At 42.6% G+C, this 21,893-nt stretch overlaps 1 protein-coding gene across 2 annotated transcripts; it reads right to left on the minus strand.

The window, feature by feature from the left end:
• Positions 1-1,815: 1,815 nt before the first annotated feature.
• Positions 1,816-21,893, minus strand: LOC310959698 (oxysterol-binding protein-related protein 7-like). 2 transcript variants are annotated; one of them, XM_083931152.1, is made up of 23 exons: positions 21,761-21,893; positions 13,966-14,185; positions 13,590-13,733; positions 13,039-13,092; positions 12,834-12,947; positions 12,472-12,639; positions 11,859-12,000; positions 11,248-11,366; positions 10,965-11,054; positions 10,707-10,863; positions 8,994-9,127; positions 7,244-7,336; positions 6,753-6,933; positions 6,593-6,667; positions 5,619-5,833; positions 5,398-5,535; positions 5,248-5,311; positions 5,077-5,155; positions 4,432-4,576; positions 4,162-4,312; positions 3,854-3,980; positions 3,613-3,735; positions 1,816-2,812 (listed from the first exon to the last, which is right to left on the minus strand). In XM_083931152.1, exons 2-23 carry the CDS (start codon positions 14,131-14,133, stop codon positions 2,704-2,706), a joined length of 2,790 nt encoding a protein of 929 aa, XP_083787278.1. In that variant the 5' UTR covers positions 14,134-14,185; positions 21,761-21,893; the 3' UTR covers positions 1,816-2,703. The 2 variants fall into 2 exon arrangements, with proteins under 2 accessions (XP_083787278.1, XP_083787279.1); XM_083931153.1 differs by lacking the exon at positions 7,244-7,336.

Genomic DNA, 21,893 nt, shown 5'->3' on the forward strand with positions numbered 1-21,893 from the left:
CACGTGTCACTGGTTCATGTGGTCCAACAGTGCATCGAACACCCCGAGAGACAAAAGGTCCCGTCAAGGACTGTACAGAATAATCTGGATGGGAATAGTGCACGGATCATTTATGATGAAGTGTCACAGTTTCATTGCCAGTTCAAGCTTGATATGTACAAGGATCATTTTAACATGGCCACCAAATTGCTAATTAAAAGTAGAATTAGCAATTGCCAAAATGTCCTTTCATTTTCACAACTTTACAGTAATAGAAGAATTACTTTATTTGTCCCACAATGGGGAAATTCAATTTTCACTCTATTTTTTCATTTTACACACACAGGCCCAAAATACACACACATGCACAAACAGGACCTATACATGCAATTAAGGAGAGATGTTAGAGTGAGGGGGGCACCTTGCTCAACAGCACCTCGGCAGTGCCCATGAGATGAACTGGCACCTCTCCAGCCACCAGTCCACACTCCATTCATGGTCCACACATGGACTCGAACCAGCGACCCTCCAGTTCCCAGCCAAGTCACCTATGGACTGAGCTACTGCCACCCTCAAAATAAAAATGTATATGCAGGATTCCTACACATCTTCCATTTCAAAATTCCAGACTTCAAAGCGGATGTGTTGGTCAATATTGTATCTGAATACCAATTGTTAGATGCTTGTGTCAAAAATGGTTTTAAAATCCAACTTTTAAGGTGTGTTAAATTCTGACTATGTACGCCGTTATGTTTCCAAGTCATTGCAAGACATTTTTACTTGCGTATTGTAGCTCATAAGTGAATGAACTCCAAACTGAGACAAAGTTGGTTCAAAGTAAATCAAATGTAGAATAGTCTGGAAACAATACAAACATTTTTCCATGCTCTTTTCCCCTTTTCCAGACGTGGAAATTCCTCAAATTATAAACCATACTTTCCCATACTGCGTAGCACCCATGTATATGGCATTTCTGAAAGGGACTCCAGTGAGTGTCAACAAACCTCCGATAGAGAAATGAGAGTTAAAAATTGGATTACTAGTGCTACAGCATCCTTTAATGTACCTTTCCTTGTATAGTAACGCACACTGAAACCACCAGATTGTTTGAAATGTGGTTGTATAAAAAGGCACCACAGTCGTTTGGCTGCACTTAGTGATAGATTTTTTTTTAGTTTTAGCTGCTGCTGCTAACCCGCAGCAAGACATGACTTTGCTTACGTGCCTTTCCTCCTAAACGCTTCTTCTGATCCAAGACAGACTATAGAAATGTACCTCACAGAACCACAGTTCAAAATATCAGAAGTATCCCTCTAAATCAAGGGTGTCGAACTGATCCAGTAAAGGGTCGTGTGGCTGCAGGTTTTCATTCCAACCAATCAAAAACACAACTGGTCCAACAAATCAACTGTGTGAAGACAGTTCAGGTGATTGAGTAAGTCGAGTCAGGTGTGTTCTCGCTTGGTTGGAGTGAAAACCTGCAGCCACACGGCCCTTTACTGGATCAGTTTGACACCCCTGCTCTAAATGCAGGAACTTTTAGACCAGGGCTGCCCAACCCTGCTCCTGGAGGGCCACTGTCCTGCATGTTCTCTCTGCTCCAACACACCTGAGTCTAATGATGTGCTCGTTATCAAGCAGCTTAAGCTCGTCACAGGTTTGAAAATCGTTAGACTCAAGTGTGTTAGAGTAGGGAGAAGCCTAAAACATGCAGGACAGTGGACCTCCAGGAGCAGGCTTGGGCAGCCCTGGTTTAGACCAAATATTCAATTGTGCTTCTCCTCTCAGTCGACCCATTAAGGAAACGGTTAATAAGGAGGCGAGACAGCATTGATTATGGAACCTTTTATTTGAAACAAAACCATTAAGAAAAAATATTTCACTGGGTTTTAACAGTAGTCTCTTTTCCTTTTTAAAAATCCATTGTTGAAACATCAATAAAAATATTTCATCGCAACGACCAAGAGGCAGTAATCCTCGTCCGTCCGCTCGTTTTTGGACATGGACGAATCACACAGGCGAGAGAGGAAGGCGGCTAACAGGTCTGCTAGATTTAAAACTATGCATCACCAGAGTGTCGAGATTAACCATCAGAAAATATAATACACACCGACTTTACGAATGGTCATGTTCATACATAAGACCCACTGAGAAACGAAGCAGGACAGCACCAGTTCACCAGTAATACACCCCTCTGTGTTCTGGATCCCACTGCAGGAAGCAAGCAACTCATCAAAATTAGACTTCATAAAAACATTAATATTGACATGTTCAAACTAACAGCAGTAAAACATCGTCTAACATTTGTCCCACCAATATCATACAACACTTTAGATACAAAGAGAGCCCTCAGTCTTGACAGGAACTATTTTCTGGGCCGCGATGAAGACTTGAGAAACTTTGAATCATGATTATATGTAAGAGCTCCGTCACTGGAGGAGGTAGACCAAAGGCTGGAGAGACATCCGGCTTCATCTCAATCAGTCTTCATTTGTTCCAGAGTGGCACCTCACCTCTACATGGCACAAAAGACCCAATGAGAGGCTCATTTGTGCCTCCTCCTCTACATCCTGCAGTAATGGTAGCAGCAGACCTCTGAATCTGTGTATAGGAGTCCCTACAGTTTATTCATGCTTCTGTTAATGGGTACAATTAATCATTTTTTACTGATTGAGGGGTGTGCTAGTCCTCTTCATCATATTACCACGTGCTCAGGACCGTCTTCTACCACAGGTCCAGGTTTTCAGTCTTGGCAAAGCCCGGGTCTTTGCGGAGCTTCCAGTAGGTGTCATTGGTCAGCCACACCTCTCTGCCAGCCTCGTCCAGAGATTTCCTGATAATGATCAAAAGAAAAGTTGTTGTCGAGCAGTCATCTCTGAAAAATTATGTTTCCGTTAATATTTTAAACATTTAAAAACGTTTTGGAAAGTATGCTTATTTACGTTCTTGCTGAGAGTTGGATGAGAAGATTGATATCACTTATGTCTGTATGCTATGTATTCTAACAAATACTTTTAATAAGATGCCCCTATCAGAATCCCTCTCAGTAACCCTCTGCCTGACACGCGGGACTGCGCAGCGCTGGACTCATGTGCACCCGCCGCTGTCTGCGTCATGTCTATTGCTCGCCACCCCGGCTCAGAGGGTGCAAGGACAAGACGTGACGATTAGACTGCCTTTTTAGTCCCCGACTAAAAATGTTAGTCCTAGTGGGGAGTCTGATGAAATATGCACTTTTATTATATAAACATATCAGATTCAAAACTAAACATAATGTTGGCTAATTGTCCTACATTGAGGCAGAGACGCAATGTCCAGAGAAAATAAAGACACAAATGTTGGAAGGTCTTTATAAATCACATCCCTTTTTTCCCCCAGGCTATTTCTTAAGGCACAGCCACCGTGAAGTGGAGACTCCAGTAACTCTTAGTTTTACATTATATTTTAGCAGTGAGTATGAACAACTAACCGCAACTTTGGAGTATCACTAACAAACTTTAGACATGTGTTTATTTTTTAATCTGTTTTTTATCGGTCTCTTGTGAGTTCCCCATCAACGGCTCTGTGAAATATTATCGAGATTTGGGGTGAGGCAACATTTAGCTGTGTGTAAATGTGTAAATGAGAGCTCACCTGAAGAACCTGGGGGTGTGCTCCTGCCCCCTCTTGGCCATCTCCTTCCTCCTCTCCCTCTGCTTCTCTTCCACCTCATCCTTCTTTTTATCTGCCTCTGCCTCCTTTCCCTCCTCCAGGAGCCTGATGGAAATTACAAGGACAGGGATTAATCGAAGATCAATTAGTGGGAAATGGTGCGACAACAAAACATATATAAGAAATGTTTCAGTTGAAATAAACAAACATGAAGTGTATATACCTCTGGTCTGGTCTGAAGCGTGTGTCTGTCGGAGGGAGGACTAGCTTCATGTCAGGAGTCAGTTCGTTCAGTTCTCTAGCGTAACGTGAGAAGCCGTAGAACTGAGAGTAGTCATCAGGCTGTACATCTAAACAGGACATTAAACATGGTGGAGAAATGGAAGACATGCATTTGTGGTCATGTGGGGTTAAAATTCACATTCATATTTCTAAATCACTGAGTTTTTAGAATCGTAAAAAAGTAATTGTATATTGATTCGCAATATGACACAGATGATGCAAACAACTGGATTTTCCGATGCTACTCACTGGGCTTCCAGATGCACTGTGGTGTAGACAGGGTATCACAGAAAATGCCTTCATGCCAGAGGCCTCCAAAGCGATGAACCACCTCTCCAGCCCGGTCCAAAACAACACCCTGCACCTCATTCTTACTGTTGTCGGAGCTCCAGTAACGAGACTGGAATAAGAGGAGTAAAGGGTGGTTAAATGGGGACAAGAAAAGTCTGCGTGCATTATTGTGACATCTAACTGATCTAGTGCTAACAGATGGGGATATTAGTGTGCGTGTGTGCTGACCTTGACAAAGGTGATCTTGCAGGTACAGGCGTCACTCTTTGTGTTTTTGATGATCACCTCACCATAGTGCTCCAACCAGCGATCCTGACTCAGCACATTGTGGATACACGTCACTACCTTGTTCCATTCATAGTGATCACCGTACCTACAAACAATTGATTTTGTTATTTATGACATTTAACTTGACACAAGCATTTTGTGCGTTTTGGTTTTCATTTAGGGTAGCAGAGTTGAGCGCTCCGAACCCCTCTAGAGCTGGGCTCAGACCTCCCACAAAGTCTACAATGTAATTTTGATGAACGCAGTCCTGAGCATCTCCAGCAGATGGCCATGGTGCTTTACAGAACCTGCCCAAAACAGCCTGTAAATGTTATGCTGACTATGGAACCCCATTACAATACTTAAAGCTCAAGTTGGTAACTTTCTATGAATCATAACAAACTGATCGTCTGTCTTGTTGTGCTGCAGATATAGTAGCAAAGCATCTCTCCATTGTCAAGTTAAAAACAGGCAGATTGTTTTAAGTGCTGTGTTTTAAGTGCTGCGTTTGCAGTTACACTACTGTGTGGTTGTAGTGAATGTATCTAGTTCATAATACTGGTGTACGTCTAGGTGTTGGTGTTGTTAAATGAAGAAGTGGCTCACTCGGGTAGGGTTGCATTGACCAGTCCAGAAGAGAGGATCTCCACTGACTTTCCCCAAAACTTGTACTTCCATCTCTGATCTGAGACAGACGGACAAACAGCGGCTTAGGTTTGACTCCACTCATACAGCACAGGTGAATCTAGCTCTCATCTAAAAGCACTCAGCTCCTACCTTGCCAGACCGTGAAGTTTTCTGACTCTGCGTGGCAGGCAGAGACGGGTGGGTGATGGCTGACCTGAGAGCACAACATAAAAAGCAGCGCTACAGTATGTGTGAAACATATTGATCAGCATTGTTTCTAAATCCTTCTCAGTTGGGTACCTGCTCACTGACGTAGTGGAAGCCTCGGTCTTCTCTGTGATTCTCGTATGTTTCTCCAAGGACAGGGTTGAAAGGTTTGTAGCGATTCCTCCAGGTTGCCCAGGCATATCCAGAGATAGAGAAAGCTGCCATGTAAACCTGGGAACACACACACAGTACATATTTCAATAATGATCTTGCCACTGAACTCAACTGTAGGAATCTAAGTAAACAAAACTCACCATTCTCTCGTATGGATCATCAGTGCGGTTGGCGATGTCCAGCAGCTCAGTGTACTCCAGCTCTTCGCTGAGTCTCTGCAGCAGAGACAGCGGCTCATTGAGAGCGACTGGCATGGTGACTCTGGAAAGGTCCTTGCCAATGTTGTTGTACAGGATGGTCATGATGCCAATGTGACTGTTGTCTGTTCCTGAGGCAGGTAGGACAGTGCGACGACCTGGATCACAGCAACACAAATCAATACAACCAATGTTAGGCCTTTTCAACTGTGATATAAATGTCGATATGTAGCCTGAATGTCACACCAAACACTTTTTAATGCCACCTTAAATGAAATTTAAGACTGAAAACACTATAAATATAGGCGATGGTTAGAGGACTCCGCTTTCCAAAGGTGCTCGCGATTTGTGAGTCAAGAAACATCAAACGGAAGAGATCTCCTATCCCCTCATTGTAGTTGTGCTTGACCACAGTGTTTACAATCCACAAACCTCTGCTTTCAGTGTCTCTTAACCCCCCATGGTGCCGAGCTTTAAGGTCGTTTTGCACAGAATGCATCTGGCCTCATCTCGGTTGGTAACAGACGTGAGACAACTTCGAAAACGGACATCGCCCAGCCAACTCTAAATACATTTGCACTTAGCCATAGTCGCAGACTAGCTAGCAAGCTTTTATATCGGCAGCGAGTAAGAAAGGAGCCTCTACATCTCCTCGAAAAGTCAAGCAAGAAAAATAAAACAAAACATCAAATAGTCCTGCACCGACAAATTTAAGACCTTTGACTAATGTGTTAAAGACCAGCATATAACATTTTTAATGCATTTAAGACATTTTAAGGCCTCATTTTTAGATACATGAATTTAAGACTTTAAGGATGCGCGGACACCCTGGGTCTAAATTATTTTATTGTACATCTCAACATTTGACTGCTTTTTGAATTCACTCATAATCAAACACAAAACAATAGTGCCGTTACCAGTATTGGTGGGCACTGGGCTGGGTCTGTCAGGAGCGTTGTTCAGACTGGCCCGGTAGTTGAGGGTGGCAGTGGCTGAGGAGAAGAGAGGTGATAGTCGGTGAAAGACGGATCGGTGGGTGGGCAGTGTGCTCCTACTGGATATTAGGTATACACTCACCATGGCCCTCCTCAGGCTCAGAGTTGGTGGTGGTGGTGATGTCACTCATGCCTGACTCATCAGAAACTTCAGCCTCTGACGAGCTCTCGCACACGATCACCTCACTGGCATCAAAATACTCTGCCATGGATTCTGCCACTGAGGGAGCGCGTTGACAGTGACGGCCCATAGACGGTGTCCTCTGTGAGGGAGCGCACAGAAGAATGTGTGGCTCAAATCATATTTTCTTCTCTCAAATTAAACAGAACAGAGTGAGAGTTGGAAGGAACATGCAACTCTTGCCACTCACACAAAATGTCTTCACACATTGTTCTACTCTTTCAACTGTCTGACCAACCTGTGCCACACCAACCACAACATACGGCCATTCATTTGGATTTCCTCACAGACTGGGTCATGACTTTTGATGAGAATTGATGCAAATGAGTGACAGCCTTAACCTTAACATGCACAAAAACATCCTTCACACGAACGCACAACACAGTACACACCTGGTCGGGACGGACTGTGCAGAAGGATTCCTCAGAAGAGTCAGAGGACAGGGAAAGCGAGTGGACTTTGGTCAGATGGGACTGTATGTCAAGCTTCACACACAAGAACGGACATGCACACAAACATAGACCAGCCATGCAAGACACGAGAAGAGGAAACACAGACGATCAAAAATGAATGGTCAGAATGTTAGACGGACTCCAGAGCAATCACACAACACGAGGTGTTGTTAACAGGGCCAGATAAACTATGATGTCTACAGCTGTATTTCCTGTATCCAATGGATCAAGTGGGTCTTTTTTCTGCAGTAGAACTGCCTTTTAAAATGTTCGTCACAAAGTCTTAATTTGGCACAATAGATGTTTTAGGGGGAACTTTATTCCATGAAGTAGGGTGTGCAAGACTTAAAAAGTAACTGATGACAGATATGACTTTTAAGTCCCTTGTATGGGTTGTGATCAGAAAATAAAGGCTCCATACACTTCCTATAATGCATCTAATGTGGAATAGTTCACCCTCAAAATTAGTATTTCTATATTAATTATTGAATGAGTGTTGCCTTGAATTCATCAAGAAAACATTGTTTTTCTTGTTAACGTTTGAGTGCTTTAAACACTAATGTTTTTCGTTAAAACACATTTGGGAAGTGCTGAGCAGATAAATGAGACTTGTACTGCACGAATTGTGAGTTTTTAAACGGATGTTTTGAATTAGTTCTGCTGGTGTTAAACTTGGCTGCTGTTGACTTCAAGAATTTTCTTCCTTTTTTGATTCTCTGTTCACCGTGGAGGCATGAAAACCAAGCGTTTACATCATGAATTCAAGTCGACAATCGGTGAGAAATGAATATAAAAACACAAGTTTGCTGCTGTTTGTGGTTTCCAAGCCCAAGGCGGAGATAACCATGACGACATCTTCAGGGTTATTTCCTCAGACTTGACAAAACCAGAGCCACATTATACACATTTCATAGACTGAAGTAGTACTAATCAAACTGATCTCAATATATAAAATTGGTGGAGTGCCCCTTAAATTAAATGATTTATTCCTACTTTCTTCTCAATATAGGAATCATTGTCAGGAAATAACAGATTTGATAAGTTGACTGTTGCGTGTGTTGCTCACAGTGAGAATGTAGAGTGACAGCCAGCTGCCAGGCAACCAACAACAAAATAAAGCCCAAAGTCACAGCAACTGATGTCCCATTGGTTGAAAAAGACGGTCACATGCATCATGGACAGAAAAACAGGCCGACAGCCAGGAAGTAACATCATGCAACACCAAACAAGAAGGGTTACTGAGCACTCGACCGACAAGACCGCTTGGTTTCAGTGTGTTGACAACAATCATGTTATGTGTGTCTTTGTGCGTGCGGAAATGGGGAGAGAAAGTCTTGAGGTGTGTTCCTTCAGGAGGCACCTGTGATAACTTGTGCTTGTCCTGCCTACAAACAGCCCAAACCTGCTAAACAGTTTCACACAGAACCTCACCAACAGACAGCAAGGGCTTGGCCTCCATTGTCTCTTTGCAGGCCGATACTAATATTTTGTGCCAATAATCACGGTTTCAACTCTTGACACTCTGGGAGAAAAGGTTTGGGGGGGATGGCAGAGAGGGAAAGAGGGATGGATGCAACTAGATTCATGACGGTCACAGCCTTTGTCGTCATCTGATTTTCAGTTTGAGGAAGTTTGTTTCTATGTAGCCCAGCCCCAAGTGTGTGTGTGTGTGTGTGTGTGTGTTTGTTACCTCAGACAGTGTGCTGCACAGTGTTGCGAGCTGCTGGGAAGTGTTGTGCCTCAGGTCGGGGCTGGTCCAGGCTTGCCTCAGTCTCTCTCTCTCCAAGGTCAAAACATCATAAACGGACTTGAGAGATGCATGAACTGTAACACAACATACAAAAACTGAATGAATTACAAAGACAAAGTACAGATCATAAACATTTGATGCTGCCCGTCATAAAGACACAAGTTGCGCGTTGTAGCGGGTGTTAGGTTTGGCGTTTTTCACTTTTAAAAAAAACCCTTCTTGTTGATGAAATGTCAAAAAACAATGACAATTAGAAGCAATCTTAAAGTGACATGAATAATTATGAAATGGTTAATTCTGACTAAGCTACATTTGTTTACACTAAGAACCTTTGTAACTGACAAATAAATTATCTCAGAACAATGAACTGACAAAGCTGTCAGCTGTTATTTAACCTCTTAATAATCCACTGGTCTGCTGGTGGTGGGCCCGGGCAACTCTTTGAGGCTGTATTTCTGCATACTGGGGTCCCTAAACAGTCTTGGAATTGCCTAAACTTGGTCTGCCTCGAAAGCTGAGACTCTTGAGGAATCAATAAACCCAACTGTATTCAATCCGAACTGTGAGATGATGTTAGTCCCAATAGTAGACCTTTAATTGTAGTGGGAGCATTCAAAAGAAGGGAAAAACTTGAGCTCTGTGTATAAAATGAGCTGTTGTGTCAAACTTTACAACAACAAAATACAGACATGTGGCATTCAGAGGTTGGATGGCTTTCCTATTCCTAATGGGAATGTAGAAGATTCTGAATAGTTTCACAAATGTCAAAAATCGATTACCTCAATGTTAATATATAAAGTATTGTTCACGAAAGGTGGAGGCGGAAGTCGGAAAAATGCGGAAGTGGAGTGCCCGTTCAGTCTTTGGCGTTGCACATAACAGAGGCACGGCACATACATCCGACCGTGTGACGGATTAACTGTTTTTGTTTATTTAAATTAACAGGTGATGGGTGACTAGCAGTGCAACATTGTCTCGTAGCTCAGCATGGATTACTGTTACTTCAGAGGGCGTCGGTATAGACACTCTTCAAACAATGGATGATATTTTCATAATAAAGACGGCTAATATTCTCATGCGTTTCTGCTGAGAGCACAATGAATGTCCAAGCAAACTGCTTCAATCTCAAAGTTTCAGATGACACCGACAAATGTGTCTCACTGACTGATTTGTACTTATTTTGCAAACTGGTGACAGTGTAAAAAAATGTATTCTGTATAGAAAAACTGTCGCAGCCTGAATCGTAATCGAGTGTCTAGCGAGTCTCACCCCTAGTGTCTCTGTGTCCTGATGCGCTATTCAAGAGATATTCATCCATTTTTACAAATCCTCAAGTGGTAAAAAAATGGTTACATTTTGCACCAAATCTGTGTGACAAATAGAATTAAACCAAAAACCGCTGCATCAACTTAAGACATAACAGAGCATGAGAAAGTTCAGTACAGATTTATGGCTAGGACATCACAATGCTGAGCTGCATCTCAACTTATTCTTTAAGTTCCTGGCTTTCAGATGATGTACATGTGGCATCTAGGGTTTACCTTTTATCTCCCCCTGAACGTCCCCTCCCCCACCCCTCTCAAAAACAGGGGTTTAAACTCGGTTGATTAGACCTGTTGACACAACACAGCTGTTAACTGGGAGGGGGCATACCCTTCTGAGAAGATATGCAGATGTCCTGGTGCAGTTTCTTGGCCTCAGGCGAGGTGACCTGAGGGTTGGACAGCTGAGAGTAGACATAGTCAGGGATGGACTGAACAGACCCCGCCAAACCACCGCTGCCATTGGTGCTCAGGTGGCTGGAAGTGAACTGGAGAAGACCAGAGAGACGAGGGAGGGTATAATAACAAACTAAGAGACTCAACTACTCAAAAAATATTATTGTAATTATCAAAACTCGTCACTGCATACCATTCCCCCCATGGCTTCAACGCGGGACAAAGTCCTGGAGTGACCGAACCCTTTCCCCACCTTCTTCTTGGGTTTCTCCAGAGAGAGATTCTAAAAAAACAATTAAAGTTAGGAATAGCCCCTCCGTCCTGGATGCATTTATTATTATTAATTATCTCATTCGCATCAACATTATGGCAGTTGATTCATAAAAGCCTTCAAACTTAATGGCTGACATTAAACAAGAGACACATACAAAAAACACAAGACAAATTGGGTTCACGGTTGTTACCAAGGTACTGACCTGCATGCTGATTCGCATCTCCAGGTCTGTGTTTGTGATTGGAAGGCCACCTTCTAGCCAATGGAGTCGCTGGATAAGCTGGGCCAGTTCTGTCAGCTCCGTCTGACAGCGAACGAGATCTGACAAACACAGGGTCAAAGGTCACGGTTTAGTGATTAGAAGAACACTCAAAAAGGATTTTGCATCTGTTCCTATTTCAATCTATGTACCGAGTCTGTCACTGTTGATGAAATATGACTGTATAAAATATGGCTGTAGTCTCCGTGATCACCCATAGCTTTCTGAAGAGCCGAAATGAAGGTGAAATGGGCGATGACAGGGAGCGGGGATGGAGCTGAGGCGGGCCGGACCAAGCCTACAGTCTCCTGTGACGGCATCCACCTGTCACTCAAAGCTACCCGCCCTCAATTATGCAGAATTTTAAGCCTCTATAGGATTTAATTGTTTAAGCCATATAAAAATCCCCCCTCTGTACAGTTGTCAAGAATAGTAAAATTAGTAAAAGAGACCAAAACCGTTTCCGGGAACTGCAGATTTGGCACTTGGCTTAGGTTGCCACTTGCCGTCAACCACACTGCACTCTGCAGCTCAAGATTACAGATGGTCCTCACCGTTGGAGGTTGCATCAATGTCGTGGGTCTGCTGCAGCCAGGCCGACACCTTTCTGGTCACCCCTGGGTGAGAGGCGACAGCAGGGGCGGGGCTTCCCATCTCTTGATGGTACACTGATGCTGAGCTGGCATAGTGAGGAGGCTGGACAATCAAACGTATCACAGTCAAAGTTATGATTTTATTCTCATGTTCTTTCATTTTATCAGATAACTTTCATTGTGCTGGAATGGTTTATCAATCCTTGAGCAACAGACGATAATTCTGACTATCGATTAAAAATATCACTTAATAAAACAACATTTTCTGGTCACAGATTCTCAAATGTGAGATTTTACCTCTTTTGTTCATTTTGCACATAGCAGCCATTCCCAACTTCTTCATACATACTGGTGGAGTTTTGTACGTAGAAGGTTAATGTGCTAATTTTAGTTGTATTAGTGAGCATTCAATATTCTGACAGTAAATAGAAACAACCCAGCCAGAGGGTGTTCGCTAAAGAATGATACAAACCCAGTCAGTGGAGGAGTGGCAGAATTTCATTAAAGTGTGTGTTTTTTAACAAGTTTATGAGAAAATGTTAATGCAATAACTTAAGCAGGAATCTCTACTGACCGTTGCTCTGTTTGCTTTGGAGAGAGTGGCCATGGCTGGCAGGGTGCTTGGGCCCAAGGAGAGAGCGTGGAGGACACCATGATGGACACTCATAGCCTCGTTTTTCCTATATACACGATGGGCGCACAGCTTCGTCAGCCAGATGTAGAAAATGTCATGACTCTTTGCCTGAATGGGAAAAGAGGAGAGGGAGATCAACAAAAACACACAAAACAAAGAGGACACAGGGTTCAAGGAAGAGAGGAGCAAGGAGAACGCAATAAACGTAAAGTTCACTGCAGGTCAAAGGATATCCAGATGTTTGATTGTAAACTTCATTTGGACTTTCTAGATTTCTCTCTGTACCGTGCTGTGAAGGTTACCTTAAGGTGGTAGAGGTTGTCTCCAGCATCCAGGTCTATGCCTTTGGATTTTTTGTTGACAGACATGACAGCCAGGCTGACGTCCAGAGAGCCATGGAGCTTGCCTCTTTGAATCTAAATGATGAAATTCAAACACCGCGTTGGAAACACACACACCATCGGTGACAGTGTAATGTTGGCGTCTGCATTATTGTTCATGACTTACATCTTGTTGGGTCTTTGAGTACTTGAGAATGCCTTTCTCCAACAAGAAGTATCTCTGAAAAGGACCAATCACAGTGTTCGAAAGAAAACAAAGATGAGTCGATGCTACAGATGTTACTGCAGTTGTAGCTACATGTAGCTGCATGCTAACATCAGGGAAACCTTGAATCATAGTTGCTGATGCTGATCACCCAATTTCGGATCACATTCCTGAACAGGTTGCCTTTTGTAGTTTTTGGTCTCGGAGCCTTTACTGGTGATTTTCCCAGATAGAAAGTGCTGTTATACCCCATTAGTCAGTCCCTGACTTCAAGGGACAGTACAAGCGTTGTGTGTTAGCAGGGGTTAATAACCATCTGCTGAATCGTGGTGAAGCCCAAATTTTGAAGCTTGCGTAGTATGTCGGTGTTGAAACATCTGTTGGGTAGGATCTAATATCTACCAAGACAATCCATACTCTAATCAGAAAAGTGATTCCAGTGTGTTTTAGTGCCATTTTAAGAGTTATTTTGCGGTAAAGATCAGATGCTGTCCAACCTGTGCTGTGCTCACCTTGTGCCAGCCTTTGAGTGGGTACTTCCTCCTCTTCATTAGGTAGCCCTCGCAGATCCCTGGGATACTGAGGTCCATAGAGGAGGCAGGAACTGAATACATATCCACATTCTGCAGGTCGTCCATCACCTCCCAGTGACGAGCCTGACAAAAGGAAACACTAATCATTACAAAATAAACTTGAATACAACATTTTGGCCTTTAGTGTAAAGTAGTTGTAGATTTTATGTCATGTGACAATTTGGTATCAATATAAAAATAATCAAATATGGATGAAAAACGTAATGTTCAATAGAATTCAATTACAGACAATAAAACATAAAAAGGATGAATTCATACTAAAGACATCAGATTCTATACCTGTGGCTCTTGTTACCTGTTTTGAATGTTTGGAGGAGCCGGTGCTGCTGCTCCGGGAGTGGCTAGGTTTGAATGTGCTGGCTGGGGATTTTTCAAGGACGCTGATCAATGATTGACTGCTGCTCAGTGGCGGCGGAACCACCTGAGGGTCCATTGGTATATTGTGATGAGGGTAGCGTTGCATTGAGTGGAAGGTCTTTCAGGACAGGTTGAGTCTCATGGCAAAGTACACAGCACTGAGGAGACAAATGTACAGTGGAAAGAGATGAGACGTGCGACACCCTCAAACGTGAAGGTGTTAATTAGGGATCCCATTTGCCTCTAGTTCCAAACCTTGGTCATCCGGTAAGATTCAAACGAGGCCCGTTAAACAGAAAGGCCAGCTATGTTATAACTGTTCCATCAGTGCTGATGTAGGAAGTCTAATAGTCACAAGGTCATTAGGTCCAACAGACAATGAATGCATAATTAGGATGAAACCACAGTCAACAGACGATCCATTGAACATTCAGTGGCTCTTCCTGTTGCTTTGCCTAAATAAAACCCTCCCCTACTGGTTTTCCTCTTCTCATTCAGCAAGGGAGAATACCTGGTAAAAGGAAGTGTTGTTGAGAAGCCTGATCCGATTCTGGTTACTGATGCTGGCAGCTATTGCCTCATGTTGCTGTGTTCAAAGAAAAGACAAAGTGGAAGGAGGCACACCCATGCCTTCTTAAACTAATGAGGTCTGTGTTGAAGGTAATACTCATGGTAATTTACCATGAATAAGTTTACCATTGAAACAATTCAATGGTGGTAGTAACGCATAAATTTGTGTGACACACGTGTTTACTCAAACAGGTTTAAAAGACAAATAGATTTATTTAGAAAATCAATTAGAAATGGATATCAGAGTCGCTCTTTTCCTGTTTACTGTAACAAGCAAAACACGACTGACACATTCACTCAGACAAAACTATAAAAACTGATCAGGTAGGTAACGTTATGTTTAACGTTTATGAAAAACTAAATAGAGACATTCACAAGGACAGCTAACGTTACCCATTATCTTCCTGTTTCTCCGCCACTACAGCAGCTACCCTCCTTAAACCGGAACAGCGGTGCTCAGTGAAGTGATGTTAACAACAGGCTGCTTTCGGCTCAGGCGCTGAATCATCAATAACATGTTGTTGTGGTATAACAATTCTATTTTCTGGACCTTTTTGGCTTCTTTTTAAGTGTGAAATGATCCCAAACTTGTTCTCAATGATCCCTGCGCTGAACAGGCCGCATAATGCGCGAGATAGGAATTAAACAAATCATCGAGTCAGATATTTTGCCTCCAATTGTTTTAATCCAGTAACTCGAGTTAATCAATTGCTTCAAGCCCTACTTGAACGTATCAGATTTAATGCAAACGCTTCTTGAACTCCAGATTAATTCTATTCAGTAAAGTGGAGTAAAGGCAACAGCAATCCTTCCTCCAGTGCAAGATCATGTTTCCGGAAATCTGGCATGCCATCTAAAAATCACACAGCGGGGCAGCATTATGCCAGAGCCGTTTGGTTCAGTGTAAATAAGCAAAGCCGGCGTAACAGCGGACCTTCTTTAAATCAGTATTGTGAAGTCTCTGTATGAAATGGGCTTGTGTGTGTGTGTGTGTGTGTGTGTGTGTGTGTGTGTGTGTGTGTGTGTGTGTGTGTGTGTGTGTGTGTGTGTGTGTGTGTGTGTGTGTGTGTGTGTGTGTGTGTGTGTGTGTGTGTGTGTGTGTGTGTGTGTGTGTGTGTGTGTGTGTGTGTGTGTGTGTGTGTGTGTGTGTGTGTGTGTGTGTGTGTGTGTGTGTCCCATTTTAAATAGTAACATACATCAATTTCAATGTGGCACACAAATAAATGTAAAATTTCATATACAATAAAAGCTTTTATCCATATCGCCCACTCCTATATGAATCCAAAAAGTGCACAACTGCAACAAATGATAAAACTGATGAAAACTCCATCAAATCTGATAACAACGTAGCAAATGAAAGAACATAAAACCATAATGAGGCAACAGTTAAAAATCAGGAAAGCCTGCGTGACACCACAACAAACAAAACACACCTGTGTTTACCAAGATGCTCCCCCAACGCTCCACAGGAAATTTCTCTCCGGTTCCTGGGCAATAACCGTAGAACTCCTCTCAAAGTTGCAGCTTAAAAAGAAAACCACACCACAAAAAGAAAAGGTTGCTTTCGCATCAAATCCTCTGAGAACTGTGTCACGCTGAGAGCAATGTCACAGCTGACTGATGACGGCCTGTCAGACTGGTGCATATCAGAGGCAGCAGGTATCTGGGCGGGGCTGAGAGTGCATCAAGTCTCTCTCTACCTGACCCAACAGGCCTACCAGCTCTGTCATCACAACGACGATGACAAGATACAGAACAGAGCTTTTGTCTGCAGATGTACATCAGCGACGTGAGAGCTCTGAACTGCAGGTCAATAAGTAATATCTGCCGTACAAAGACAAACAGTAGCAACTACTTTTACTGAATTTATGAAGTCAAACTGAATAAAGAGGGGTTGTATATTTCAAAGAAGGCTAAAAATCACACTTTACAATGGCATCAATAATCCACATTTTAATTTACAGCAGAACTACTTAAGTCATGTTAAAGTGGGTCAAAGGAATAAAAGGTTCATGGATCAATCTGATTTTTTAAAATTGTAAACACATCACATGTGCAGCAAAGCAACAATGAATGTTAACAAGTATATACAAAGCTGGACAGAGGCATTACCATGAACACACAGGTTATCTGGTGTAACATTTGTTGAAAAGTACAGTTTTTAAGTTTCATTGCTAAAATGGATTTGTTTATAAAGATGTATGTCTATAGGAACCAACAGACGGGTGGGGAAGTCAAAGTATTCGGAGAAAATTGAATAAGATAGTAGAGAAAAGGAGGCCATTTTAAGTGCACTGGCGAGTCTTTAACAGGAAACATGGAAAATTCTAATAATGCCAGGTATTCCCGTTGTAAAGGTGCAGGTAGAGGGGAAAGTGTGCTCTGCATGCTGCCTAAAGAGCTTTGTATCCAAATACCATGCATTCATTAGTAAAAAAAACAAAAAACAACAACCTAAATTACATTTCACCTGTCCCACCTGTGACCTGACCCCTTTGTTGCGTGTAATCTTGCTGACATTTTGGACAGCAGGACTTTCAGTATGTGTTATGTACAACCCATGTCTCTTCTCTATCAGTATGTTCTGAATACTGCCTACATTCTTCTGAACAACCAGTATGCAATTACCGGCAGTCAAGCAATACGTCTTCTCTGTATCATGACTGACACTCAAAAGGTCACAGGTCTGAGCTGCCGTGAAACTGTTTAACAAATCAAACAACACATAGTTCCAGTAATATTTTAAGCAAATTAAAGTGATCACGTAACAACAGACAACAGACTGATACACCCTAAGTGTGCGAAGGAGAGGTACCGCAGGTCCTTCCTTCCTGCTGCTGTCAGACTTTACAATCAGCACTGCTCCCAATAGACTATTGACCTCATCCTGTACCCTGTACCCTGCACCCTGCACTGTGCAATATGCCTGTACTATGGGCACTTCTGCTTTTTGCACTATTTGGACTTATTTAATCATATTTATTCACTCCATATCACATTATTTAAAACAAACAAAACAAGAACTGCACTATATCATGTCAATATGTACATATGTCTATTTTCCATTTCTTCCTTTTTTAAATTTAACTTTATTGTTTATTGCTATTTTTTATCTTATTTTGTCATACTCTGTTGCTGCTGTAACAAAAGAATTTCCCCCTCTGCGGGACATTAAAGGTTTTCTGATTCTGAACTATGTGTGCCTGCCTCACAGCCAGTAATTGGACAATCTGAAGAGTTGCAATACATCCACGCATTTTTCCTGCACACAAAATCCATATAATATGCATATGGACCAAACTACATACTATGTGACATCTTTGTTGGTGTAAATTGTATGTTGGTATGCAATTTCAAATAGAGCGATCGTTGTGAAACTTTTGGAATTACTTCCTAGTCGCCTGGCATCGCGTAAACTGGCTGGTTCTTGGGAGTTTTACTGCCTGTTGGAGCCGAAGAAGAGAGGCGGAGCAAAAAGGCGGCCAAAACATTCCCTCCATGCTTCGCAGTAGACATCATTGTGTGATTACATCTTGTATAAAACATTCCTGACAAGAAATGATGTTGAAAGTGTTGTACACCCGAATGAGGGCCAGTGACGTGCCCCTTTTTTTCTAGAACACCGTCTGTTTTTTGTTTTTTTTATATAATGAAGACGTGCTCTTGTCAATACTGAAGTGAAGATCCTACATAGGCCAAGTTTTCTATCCTGATATCTCGACAGTGACGAATCACAATACAGCATGTTTTCTGGTAATTCAATAAATATCTATCTCTTTCATGTAAGATTTTCTGAAAAGTTTGAGTCGGCATGTGCTTGTTATCAATTTAGATGTTTTAATGTGTATCCCGACAGGATTTCCTTGAAGGCGATACATTATATTGAATTATTGCCCAGTCATAGTCAACATCGCATGGTTGGAAGCTTCTTGATGGCACCTAAGGCACAGCAGCATCTATATGAGCTCCAGAGGTAACGTGACTCAGTAGCTACCATACATAGCTGGACGCATAAGGGTAATTTATCATAGTGAGGTATTCTAGCTGTAGGCAAAGTGTATATAGGACATGACTGCGACACCTATATTAACATTTAAAGTCATTAGGGCTATCATCACTATCATTAAGGACTCTTTCGCTTGTAATCAGTTAGTGCTTGTTTTGTAATCTACTATTTAGCAGCAGATCCAGAAACAGCTTCTACTCCCAGGCTGTCATGTGTACAATTCGCCCCATCTGTCCCGCTTCTGGTGGCATAGCTACCATATGACACACATGTTGAGACTTTAACTATGTCTAACGAAGAAGAGCAACCATGAGAGGCATGCGGTCTGACAGGTAAACCAGAGATACAGCCTGGAGAACAGTATTTAAGCACCACTTATACAACTGTTACCTTGCCTCGAGCAGTAAACAAGGTTTACTGCGGATCTCAATGTGCTGCTGTCGCAAACAAGATCCTCGGCTTTAGAGCCATCCCTTTGAAACACTGCCACACAATGGCTATTGGCTACAATGTTGGGACGCTCCTGCCTTAAGTTAAGTGTGTTTTGCCCACATGGCAGCTACCAAGGCTCGATGCTAAACAGGTAGTCAGTTTGAGAAAAAGATCTGTGCGTTTCAATTCACAGTTTTCCAGCATAAAAGCTGAACCAGGTTCAGATCATTTCTTATGATAAGAGAACGCTGTTACAATGCATCCACTGAAGTTAATGCAAAACCTGCACTGATTCACATTGTGAAAAATCATTTTGAACAAGGCCCACCAGCTGCTACCTCAAAGTCATTGAAGACCACACCAGTGGTTTATCACATCAGCCCTAGGGATTTTGACTATTGGTATTGTTTTGCTCATTGATGGAGCAGACAGCGTGTTGAGATGCTTCATTCACATGATGGCTATCAAATGAAGTAGGGAAAAAAGGTACGAAATGATGTCAATTTCAGCTGCATGCAGGCTGAAATTGACAGTGCTGTTCTGTCAGGATTAAGCTAAGAGCAAAGAAAAAGTTCTGCTGGTTGCTCGGATAATTTAGGCAGTGTAACACCGAAGCATTTGCAGACCGCCTATCTCAGCTGAGAACAGGGAAAAGTCGAGTTATAATTAAGCAGTCTGATGGGTCTGTATGGTTATACTGTAGCAGCCAGGTGACGCTTTCACAGGTAGGTAAAAACAGCAAACAGCCGTGCGTGATAACATTGCGTTCTGGCGCGTCAGAGGCTGATAAGTCCCGACCAAACCAAATTGATTAATACACAGATGTAGATTGTATCAATGCTTCTTCAGGGAAGTTTTGTCCTGAACAATCTGTTCTTTCACGTTTATGTCAAAGTGATGTCACCTGTGACCTGAACAGACCGGTTCTCTTCTATCATCTTTCACTCCCTCCTTCCAGGAATGTGCCTGAGCAACATGCACAGGCCGTTTGGCGACACGTGACTGGTGGAAGTTCTCTTCGATGTTTACAACGCCGTGTTTACAACCCAATGCTACAGTTTTGGGTGCAGTTTATGTAGAACAGAAGGGAAAGTCAAGTGCTTCATGGCGTCTAAACCTGCAGGCTCTCGTAGCAAAGACTAGCAACAACTGGAGATATGAATTCCCATAGGAGCTGATGATATGCACGTCAACGCAGTATGAAAGAGAGAGACCGGAGCACTCTGTTATCCGCTTGTTTCCGTGTTTTTGTGAAAGTATCTCATCTGTCTTTATGTACCACTTACACCACACTATGGCTTTGCTAAAAAACAATTTATTTTTAAATTGATTCATAGTTTTACTTTCCATCAGTGGTTGCCATAAGAGCTGGTTTTCAACCGTGAGGTCTGTTTCGGTACAGACTGAAATGTGTCTTATGAAAACTGTTGAGTTCTATTTCCATTTTTTGAAAGTGAAAACGCTCGTGACGCTAAAAGCCCGCGGTGATGTGTCGAAAAGTCTTGTCAACTCATTAAAGCCTCTGAACAGCCACCCAGGTGTTGGCAGTTTTTCTGCTCTAGTTGAAGCTGGGTGGGGCTCTAATCACAAATCTCCATCTACCACTATGAATGAGGAAGGTTTCATTTGTCCTGCCTTAACCGGGTGCAACAAAGCTAACAGGGGACATGTCAACCACAGTACACACGCCAACAAGGTCCTGAGAAGAGCTCTAATTAACCAAGTTCATTGAAAACACCTGTGTGGGTGTTCAGAGCTTTTAATATCCAACATACGATGTTATCAAAACAAAGGAGAAAAATCCTCACATTTGAGAAGCTGGAACCAGCAAATGTTAGATATTTTTGCTTCTGAACTGTCAATTAAATATGAAGTCAATTACCGTAAATATGACGCGGTGTGACGTGGGTTTGTGTATTGAAAAAGGACACGAGGATGAACAAGCTGAGAAATAAGAAAAGGGGCTTGTTTCATCCAGTGGCAGAAGGGACTTTCTAGACATACCTTCAGATTAGTGGTAGGCTATATGTTGTTGAAGCACCATGTGGATTTTTGAAAGATCACCAAGTTTAATGACAGTGAAATAAGATACTTAGCTCTGTGCTTCTAAAATAATGGAAATACAGTTCTCTCACACACACACACCTTTCCAGTTCAAAATCAGTACAGTGAAGACATCTACCGAACAAGACAACACACCCAACTGGCTCCAGGTGGAAAGAAGAGCAGCCACTCACACGGGAGGGTGTGTGTGTGTGTGTGTGTGTGTGTGTGTGTGTGTGTGTGTGTGTGTGTGTGTGTGTGTGTGTGTGTGTGTGTGTGTGTGTGTGTGTGTTGGGGACAGGAGGGAGGCTTATTAAACAGGTGTGGGACAACGTGAACAACACCCCAAACACCGCGATAAGAGCCGCGCAGTTATCTCTCAAACATTTGCCATTGTTTCACACACACAAAAAAAACTAACATTAGGTCACACACACGCCAACATGCCGTCAAAGGTGGTTTCTGTGACACTCTTTATGTTGTTGTTTTTAGACAGAAAGGTAAAAACATTCGCCATCTTTTTCACCCCCTCGCAAACAACACGAAGCGTTAAGACACGCGCGAGCTCAAGAGCCCCCGTCCAGACCACAGAATGAGTTTTAAAAACTGTTTTTTTCCCGCTCTTATGATTAAAACAGTAAAAAACATTTCGCTTTTTATCATTTTTTGGTCCATAACTCACGTGTTTTTGATTGTGAGGTCGCGTCCCGTGGACTGAAACCGCCGCTCGAGCTGATGAAACACAAACGGCGCGTGCAGCAGCCTCCCTCGTTCTGCTATCAGTGCGTGCGCGTGGCACAGATTGCACTTTTGCA

The sequence above is a fragment of the Echiichthys vipera genome (genome assembly GCF_963691815.1).
Source record: "Echiichthys vipera genome assembly, chromosome: 17".
NCBI lineage: Eukaryota > Metazoa > Chordata > Actinopteri > Perciformes > Trachinidae > Echiichthys > Echiichthys vipera.

Bases quoted from the DNA above. Each gene is read 5' to 3' on its own strand.
- LOC310959698 (XM_083931152.1), bottom strand. From the start codon at position 14,133: ATGCAACGCTACCCTCATCACAATATACCAATGGACCCTCAGGTGGTT. The intron at 4,577-5,076 runs GTGAGCCACTTC...AATTGTTTGTAG, and splicing joins GTCAATGCAACCCTACCCGA to GTACGGTGATCACTATGAAT. The intron at 3,981-4,161 runs GTGAGTAGCATC...TGTCCTGTTTAG, and splicing joins ACAGTGCATCTGGAAGCCCA to ATGTACAGCCTGATGACTAC.